Source organism: Caretta caretta, chromosome 6 (genome assembly GCF_965140235.1).
Source record: "Caretta caretta isolate rCarCar2 chromosome 6, rCarCar1.hap1, whole genome shotgun sequence".
NCBI classification, from domain to species: Eukaryota; Metazoa; Chordata; order Testudines; family Cheloniidae; genus Caretta; species Caretta caretta.
In genome coordinates this window covers 10,756,922-10,765,924 of record NC_134211.1, presented here as the reverse complement: position 1 = coordinate 10,765,924, position 9,003 = coordinate 10,756,922, and the positions used below count along the sequence as shown (strand labels likewise).

Here is a 9,003-nt window from a genome sequence, read left to right as displayed (position 1 = left end):
CTTGTACTGCGGCGCGGGATGGACAGTGCACTTGAGCATAGGGCAGCGCCTGCAAATCGGGCTGGGGGGATATGGTGGAGCTATGTTCTGGGTGACTCAGGCTTCTCCAGCCACTGCCCATGCCAACTCACCAGCAAAGGGGGATCTGTCTGACTTGAACAGGCAGGCGCTCTTGGTCCACGAGTGCACTAAAGCAGTTGTTGATGCAGGCTCAGCTACGCCAGGGAATCTCATCAGGGAGGCTGGATGCCACCTCGGACACCCTCCTGCCTGTACAGTAGGGCCCATAACTAAGGCAGAGTGTCTGTCACGGATTTCGTGCCTTCATGACTTTTGCAGTGGATGGTGCAGCTGGCTCAGGGGCTGCCCGAGTGTTCGGGCAGCCCCCGAGCCATCAGCAGCAGCAGTTGAGGTGTGGGAGGAGGGCCAGGGCCAGGGCCAGGGCAGGGGTTTGGGGTGCCGGGCAGTGCTTACCTTGGAGGGACTCCTAGGAAGCAGATGGCAGGTCCCTGCAGCTCCTAGGCAGAGAGGCCAGGGGGGTTTGCATGCTGCCCCTGCTTGCCAGCACCATCCCCGCAGCTCCCATTGGCTGTGGTTTCTAGCCAATGGGAGCTGTGGAGCAGGAGCTCGTGGTGGGCGCAGTGTTCAGAGCCCCCCTGGCCTTGCCTCCCCCTAGGAGCTGCAGGGACATGCAGTCCGCTTCCAGGGAGCTGTGCAGAGCTGGAGGATAGGGAGCCTGTCAGCTCTCATATCTCTCTCTCTCTCTCACACACACACATACCCCCGCCCTGGGCTGCATGCCTCTGCCCGCACCCTCCAGCACCAGCGGGGGTTCCAGGCCACCCCTCCAGAGCACCCCTGGCCCCATTTTAGTCAGTGGTATATGGTACAAGTCATGGGCTGTGACCGTTTGTTTACTGCCTGTGACGTGTCCATGACTTTTACTAAAAATACCCGTGACTAAAAGGTAGCCTTACCCATAACACCCTGGGTGATGATTATGGTAAAAATCCATGTCATGAGATTTTTTTCAGCATCATTCATTGCATTGGCCTTTCAGTCCTGGCCTTGTCCCCTGTTCTGCCAGCCACCTCCTGCTCATAAAGCCATGTCCTTATGTGCCAAAAGGTTCTTGGCAGGGTGGAAGGATTGTAGGTTTTTACTGAGTCACACCTGTGTAATCCTACTGCAGGCATTCTCAGCCACGGGGCAGGGGGTGCAGAGGAATGCCCCCACTTCCATGCCAATCAGTGAGGAAAAGGGGAGCACCACTGTTCTAGTGAATCCTAAAGACTAAATTGACCTGGCAAATCCTCTCTAGGCGGTGGGGTATGGTGTCTAACACCCATTGTATAATGTGGGCAGGGCTGAAGGGACCCGGAAGTTAATGAACCCAAATTGGTATGTTGGATATTAAGCTTAATTGGTGGACAAAATAATGAGGGGATGGGGTAGTCAACCCATCACTGCCTTGTTGGGTCCTGAAAAATTTTGTGGGAAACGAACCAAAAAAAAAAAAAAAGTCTCCTGGAGTGAGCTTCACCATCATGGCTCCCCCTGCCCGCAGCATGGAGCTTTATCACCCTAAAGCAGAGAGATGCCCTGACCAGACCCAGCCAGAGAGAGAGGCCCAGATGCTATCGCCATCTGTACCAGCTCCAGCTGAATCCCAAACACCACCTGGCATGACAGTTTTTTACCACCTTTGTTTCAATCTAAGAGACTGTCAGGTGAGGGGGCTTTGCCTTCTGAAGCTGGACTTTAGCAGCAGCCGTGCTCGCAGCTCGAGCCCCTCAACCAACTTCTTCCCTTTTCCCCAAAATGACAGGTATGGCTGTCTTTAATACAGCGAACGAGGGCTTTTTCCTTCTGAAAAACTCTCTGCCGCTCAAGGGGAAGGGGGCAAGGCTGGTGAAAATAAAAGCCTTATTTAACACTTCACCTTGTAAAGGCTTTAAGTGAATTTCCTTTTCTGTCGTTTTTATTGAAGTTTAAAGGATTTTTAATACAATCAACCATGGTGCTAAGCAGGCTGAAGTCGCCGTGTCCCAAGCTTTGCCTGTTGTTTAACCATGATTGTGGACTCAATTATGTTAACACCTTTAGCCCCTATATTCCACCTAAATTAATACCAGCAGCCCAGGCCAGACAGAATCACACCTGCAGGTCCCTGAGGTGACGGGAGCAGTAGGGCCCAGGGCTATGGGGCTGTGGGACCAGGGCAGTAGACAAATGTGCAGGGCGCCGGGGGCGGTAGGGCCCAGTCTCTACACGCACACAGGTGCGGGGCTGTGGGACTCGGTCCATACAGACCCAGCCACGGCGCAGGCCCCGCCCAGCGGGTATAGAGCGGGGGGCGGGGGCGAGGTCTCCCCAGGCCGGGGGCGGGGCCGGCGCTGAGCGAGCACAGGAGCGCGGAGGGGAGGCTTCGATTTCACCCGGCTCCGCCATTGGCTCCTACCGGGCCACACGGATGGACCAATAAGCAGAGAGCTTTTCCCCGGCGCCACGCCCACTGCCTGTTGCTGGGTTACCGCGTCCCGGCACGAGGAGAGGCCCGGAGCAGGGCGGGAGGCTGCGGTGAGGGGCGCGGGGGGTTTTGGGCTCTAGAGCCGAGGAAACTCTGGGGAGTCCGTATTCTAGATCGGGGGGGTCCTGGCTCTAGAGCAGCAGGAGCTCGGGGGGTCTAGGCTCGAGAGCAGGGGGAGTTCGGGGGGCAGGCTGGGCTCTAGAGCAGGGGGAGTTTAGGGGGCAGGCTGGGCTCTAGAGCAGGGGGAGTTTAGGGGGCAGGCTGGGCTCTAGAGCGGGGGGAGTTTGGGGGGCAGGCTCGGCTCTAGAGCGGGGGGAGCTGTGGGGCAGTCTCGGCTCTAGAGCAGGGGGAGTTTGGGGGGCAGTCTCGGCTCTAGAGCAGGGGGAGTTTGGGGGGCAGGCTTGGCTCTAGAGCAGGGGGAGTTTGGGGGGCAGGCTTGGCTCTAGAGCAGGGGGAGTTTGGGGGGCAGGCTGGGCTCTAGAGCGGGGGGAGCTGTGGGGCAGTCTCGGCTCTAGAGCAGGGGGAGTTTGGGGGGCAGTCTCGGCTCTAGAGCAGGGGGAGTTTGGGGGGCAGGCTTGGCTCTAGAGCAGGGGGAGTTTGGGGGGCAGGCTTGGCTCGAGAGCAGGGGGAGCTCTGGGGTGGTCTCGGCTCTAGAGTGGGGGGAGCTCGGGGGCAGTCTGGGCTGCAAGGCATGAGGGGGGTGTCCCTACAGCCGTTTGTGCTGTTTTCCATATGCATCTGGCTGCCTCAGGACCCCTGGCCTGTGATTCCAGTGCAGCCCTGGCTCCAGGCCGTCAGCTGCCTGGGGGAGCAGCCCTGTGCAGAGCGGGCACTGGGTTCACACAGCCCCACAGGGCTGGTGATGGCCATGATGAGTGGTGCTGGGGGTGCAGAGCGGAGGGGCTGGAGCCCCTGGAGCACAGAGCCTCATGGGGCAGGCGATGGCTGTGATGAGCCGCGTGGGGGGTGTGATGTGGTTGGAGAGTTTCTTGATAACCTGACAGATGCGCCCCATCTCTGGGAACCAGCCATCCTCTCTGAGGATTCTGCCCTGGATCCTGGTTTGGGATGGTGTCTCAGGGTCTAGAGAGCTGGTGAGAGGCAGGGGAGGATGCAGAGCTGGGTTTCACCTCATAGAGTGAAGGAGAGAGGGGTAGAATGGGAGGCCTGGTGTGTATCTGGTCAGGGACTGGGGGCTTTCAGGTCTCTTCCAGGCCCCTTGGTCACTAGTTTCCGTGCTTCCCCCTAGTGTCTGTCAGAGCTGTCACCACTGCCTGTCATGAGTCCGGTCCAGGAGCCAACCCCTGAGGTTAGTGCAGAGCCCAGCCCTGCTGAACTGGGCCTAGGGGGGAGAGTGGGATCCTTTCAGCCTATGGGGCCATGCCATTGGGGACTGCAGCAAGGAGAGGGGAGCAGTGGGGGCCCCAGGGCAAAAGGGGCATCAGGGTGGGTGGGCACACGTGAAAGGGGCGGGCACTGGGGGGCTGTGCCTACAAGGGATTGGCCACGTGGACTCTGACCTGTTTGTTCATTAAATTCCTGTGTGCTGGCATCTGTGGGTGTGGAGGCCTGGCTTTCACTTACCCTTCCCTTTTCTTCCCCAGCTGCTCGCAGACCCCTATGAGAGCTTCATGCATCACCATCTGCAGTACTACGGCTACTTCAGAGGTAAGAGCACTTGGGTAGCTTGCTGCTCGCTAGCCCAGGACGTTTCACTGGTCAGCAAACAGTGACTCAGAGCCCACTGGATGCCCCTGGCTTTCACCCCCGTCCCCTCTAGAACTGCCATCCTGCACTGGGCACCGCATGCTGGGACAGCTGTGGGAAGGGGACACTGTCAACTGAAGAGCTAGGCAGTTTACAAAGGTGCCTTTACAGTGATATTTCCCTGTATTTTAAAATGTTTTCCCTCCCCCATTGCTGTATGGAGACCCCCCCAAAGGAGAACAGGCTGCTCGCTGAGTGCCCAGGGCCGCAGTGCGTGATACTGGCTAGGCAGAGTGCTGTTAGAAGGGGATCAGTGCAGCATGTCCTTTTTGCCTTTAACGTCTCTGGTAGGCTGGTGCTGGAGCAGGCAGACCTGTGTGATTGTGGAGTGGGCTGTGTCCCTACTGTGTCTCGCTTGAAGGCTGGCAGCCCTGGAGCGAAGTCTGCACCCTGGCAGGATCCGAACCCAGTCCTCTGCTCCTGAGACAAGACTGAGTCTCTGATCACATAGCTTTCCGTATTACCAGAAGAAGCCTTGGCTAGTATTCAAGCATCTAGTAACTGCACGCTCTTTCTGTGCCTATAGGGAGCCGCGGGGCAGAGTACCTTCTCCGGCACCCGGTGGCTGGCTAGTCTTTTCATGTTAAATGACTGAGATCCCCTGAGAGGATCCTACAGCCACTAGCCCTTCTCTCCCTAGTGCTCAGAAGCAGAGTAGCTGTAGGCTGGAAGACCTGCTGGGTGCAATCTGGCCCACCCCCCAGGAGCAGTGCTGGATTGTTCCCTACAGCACGGTGGCCAGGCTAGCTTTAAATGTCCCAAGAAATGGAGGTTCCCCAGCACTAACAGCAACATCCCTTCCTAGATGAGGAGAAAACTGCTGAAAGCAGCTCCCTTGCGTCACGAGAGCGCAGGCCAAAGAGCTCATACTCTCTGCTGGAGCAGGAGAGCGGAGGATCAGACCGCAATTCTCTTCAGGATAACAGGAAGAAGCTGATCTGTGAGTGAGCTACTCAGCGTGAGGAGCTGGGTTTCCTTTGGCCATGACAGCCAGTGGCTCAGTTCAGCCGCTGTCTGCAACTCAGGAGCTGCGTTAGATTGGAAACAGACAGCAGGGGCGGGGCGTAGGGGAAGGATTGGGTCCATAGCAAACGGGTCCATAAACACCCACGTTAGTGGGCTAGCTGGGGAACCATGGAGCAACCCTCACCCAGAGGTATGAACATTACTTCATAGAACACACTGCTGGCTGGGGATTGCATCTTGGCTAAGTAAAGGAACAGATGACATCCAAGTGAGCTAGCACGGTTTGAAAGCTTTGCAAGACCATGCATCTGGGGAAGAGCAATTGGTGTCCCCTGAAGAGCAGGGAGAAACCTCCCCAGATACGGAAGTTGTTGCAACACAGAGTCTATCCGAGCTAAGGGGGAATGGCCTGTTAGTGGGCTGCTGGGGAGGTGAATGGTTGCCCCAGGAGAGTGGAGAATAAATTGTATAAAATCCAGAGTTGGGGAGGTGAAGATCTCACCCCAGTATTGCACTGTCCCCTTTTCTAGTGAGGGTTTCTTTATAAAGGGGATCTGCAAAGGTGGGGGCAGTGGCAGGGGCCCTTCCTTGGGCAGGGCATAAAGAAGACCCAGTGTTTTCTGCCTGTCTTTTCCCTGTAGATTGATCAAGGCTGTGAAATCTTGTCTACCCTATTGAGGAGGTTTGGCAAAGAATGACTACTGTATATCCCAGAGCACTTGTGTAGTGGTAATGGGGTTTAATTCTGGTGCAGGTTAGTGACTCTCAGATACTTTTATAGGTTGTTTGGGCCTCTGAGTCATTCAGTGAGAGAAAACCAATCTGCTGTCCTTTTTATGAATTTTACTGAGAACACAAACTAGCAAACATAAAGCTAACAAATTTGCTGTGCTTCCCTGCAACGCTCATCAATGTAGCAATCGAATGGGGTTCCAGTGGAGATCTGATGGCTTCATGTGGTGTAGAGATGTTGCTTGTAATTATTAGAATTGGGAGCACTGGCTGTTGGGAGTCTGAAAGGACAGGAAACAGGAAGGAGGGGGAGGAGTTAAAAGAGGCAGATGGAGAGCTACTGAGGGTGCAGCAGGAGCTTGGAAAAGAGGTTTCCACTTTAAAAAATAAAGTCCTGTTGAAGTTTGTTAGTACCTTGCCTGGCTACTACAACACTTCATCAAGGAACTACCAATAGCATAAGTGGGAATGAATAACTGTGACACGAAAATAGATTGAGATCAACAATAGATCAAATCCTTGCATGATCAGTCACATCATGCAACCAGCCGAACACAGCCTTATCCACAAACCCTTATACACAGACCGACTCTCCGAGATAGAGCAGCCTTCTTCTTAGCCCTAGAAATTCTGCTGCGTCTCTTTGAAGCACTAACAATGCAATGGTTTGCTCAACTTTCTCCGCCCCAGCTAATATCTCCACTTCCTGTCAGTGCAATGGGGCCAGCCCCCAAGTTCCCCTCTCAGGCAGAGTGGTTTTCGCTAACACCTGCACAGAGCCAGGGCGGCATAGAGCAATCTGGGGCAGTTTACTTAGGAGTTAGGTAAATCCAGGTGTGATGAGTTTCTAATATGGACTTAGCAGCATGGTGCGATTACTACACACACACACACACACACGCGGGAAGGTTAGGTAAAAACAGTTAGTTGCAGGCATTCTCCTAGAAAAGACTCTAAAAGTAAAAAGAAACCCCCTTGGAAAAAGGCTCTGTTCTGCGGCCGGCTTGCCCTATGGAGCTTCGCAGTCTGCCAGGAAGTGCAGTCTGAGCAGACAGACACTGTTCTTGGGTTCTGTAGCTTGTGCTAGTGGGTGTCGTCCCCTGCTCAGCTGGCTGCTCTGTGCTGTCTGTCTGCCCTCTCCAGGACTGGCCCAGGGGAAGGGGGGGAATCAGCGGTTTAGTTGTTGTCAGGATGACCCAGCCAGGAGCCCACTTCCTCACTCACCTGGCTTGTTCGGGTTGCCATTGGAGCCAGCAATGCCCCGCTGTCCCTCCCAGAGATGTTTTGCACGTAGCAGTATCCAATTGGAGTTTGTACCCCAGCTGCATGTTCTGGTCCTGGATGAGTGTGACCAGGCTTAGCCTTGGGTTCACTTCTGGGAGCCTCCTTCCAGCAGGCAAGTTTATCACCATCTCTGTCTTAAACTGCAAGTCCACTTGCTCCCACAAAAGCAGCCTCCCTCCAGCCCTACCCTAGGGAAACGGCCAGTGGGTTGCAGATGGCTCTCTGGCCAGGAAGGCCTCGCCACTCCCCCTGGCATGCCTTGAGCCCATTGCCTTTGGGCTGATAACAGTGTCCTTGTCCCCTGATCATTCCCACATCTCCGTGCTCACACTCCCTCCCTGTCAGTGAGGGCCTCGCAACCACAGTGGGAACTGGCCGGGCTGTCACCTTTTGGCTGGACTGGGGGCAGGGAGGGCTGTCTGGCTTAATGCCCCAAAGGCAAAGCTGCTTTGAAGATCCTGTTAATAGAAATTTCATTAAAAATACAATAGAGTAAAGCTGATACTGGGTGGCGACACTACTAATATGCCCAGTGCTGGGCTTGGGAGTCAGCCACGGGCCTGCAGTGTGGTACTGTGCCGACGCAGCTCTGTGGCATGGGACTGTTCTGTGTCTGCACAGCATCCAGCACAATGGGGTGCTGGGCTGTGGCTGGGCCCCTGGGAGCTACTGCCACCCAAAGCAGAAAGCACAATGGTTTTACGGGGGGGAACCCTTTGTGAGCCAGTTGAAGATAATACATTTATCAATGAACACACAATGTCCAGTGGCAAAGTGCAGCCCTTCCCATCTAGGAGAGTCAGAATTAAGGTTTCCTGAGCAAGCCAAATCCTGCTGCCTTGAGTGTATGCCGGGGCGCTCCGCGGATGCAGGCAGCTCTGCAGACTCAGGCCAGCCGCCTCTCACAAGCCCTAGGAAGGGAGAAGGGCGTCCCCTGGGCAGGCAGAGGGATGCTCCAGTGGGCTTGATCCTCCATTGGGATACACTCCCTGAGGGACCTTCCGCAAGTAGCCAAGCTAGGGCTGCCCCCATGCAACTCTGGTTTGTGCTGTGGCCAGGTGGCCCTGAATCACAGAGCCACAGGCAGGCCCTCTCCACTGTGTCCACTGAAGAGCAGCTGGTACCAGTTCTCCTAGTCCACTGGTTATGTTGCCCTAGGCAGCGAGTCCCCAGGAGTGCTGAGCAGTGCTTATTCCTATAGCCCGCTGGCCATGGCAGGTACTGTACCTCCACCTGGTTGGCAGAGTCTGCTGCTGCTGCTGAGACACAGGTGCCAGGTGTGTTTGTGTCCTGCTGCACAAGCCTTTTCCTAGCAGTGCCAAAGCCAAGGCTCTGCTGTGTGTGCACTATGAAATCGGGGCGTCCGGCCATGCACTGCGCTGCGGAGTCCCTAGTGCCTGCTCCTCTTCTCTTTGCAGGTTCTCTCATGCTGGAGGCTGCACTTCTCAAGAGCAAACAGCTTCTGTTCAATCACCTTGAGGGCCCCGGGGTCCCATGCCTGCGGGAGCCTCGGGGTCTCTTTGCTGTGCCCACCTCGAGAGGCCCCCTGCAGGCACCACGCTGGCCAGTGGAGTGCGAAGTCATCAAGGAGCAAATCCAACACATCGGTAACCGGAGCCCTGTGTGTGTCACTGCCCCATCCCGTGTGGGGCTGCTGGGAGCTCCCCAGCTCGTCAGGACTTCGGTAACCGGAGCCCTGTGTGCGTCACTGCCCCTGTCCCATG

The 9,003-nt window shown here is 55.9% G+C and overlaps 1 protein-coding gene across 8 annotated transcripts in view; it reads left to right on the top strand.

Moving 5' to 3' along the window:
- Positions 1 to 2,481: 2,481 nt before the first annotated feature.
- AGBL2 (AGBL carboxypeptidase 2) overlaps positions 2,482 to 9,003 on the top strand; it is a 64,423-nt gene continuing 57,901 nt past the window's right edge. For 5 of the 8 annotated variants that reach the window (XM_075129207.1, XM_075129202.1, XM_075129206.1 and 2 more), the window contains exons 1-5: positions 2,512 to 2,580; positions 3,780 to 3,839; positions 4,135 to 4,198; positions 5,103 to 5,237; positions 8,698 to 8,886. In XM_075129207.1, the coding sequence (XP_074985308.1) occupies positions 3,810 to 3,839; positions 4,135 to 4,198; positions 5,103 to 5,237; positions 8,698 to 8,886 (418 nt within the window). In that variant the 5' untranslated portion in view covers positions 2,512 to 2,580; positions 3,780 to 3,809. Of the gene's footprint in view, positions 2,581 to 3,779; positions 3,840 to 4,134; positions 4,199 to 5,102; positions 5,238 to 8,697; positions 8,887 to 9,003 lie in introns of all 8 variants that reach the window. The other 3 variants (XM_075129201.1, XM_075129203.1, XM_075129205.1) reach the window with 3 other exon arrangements.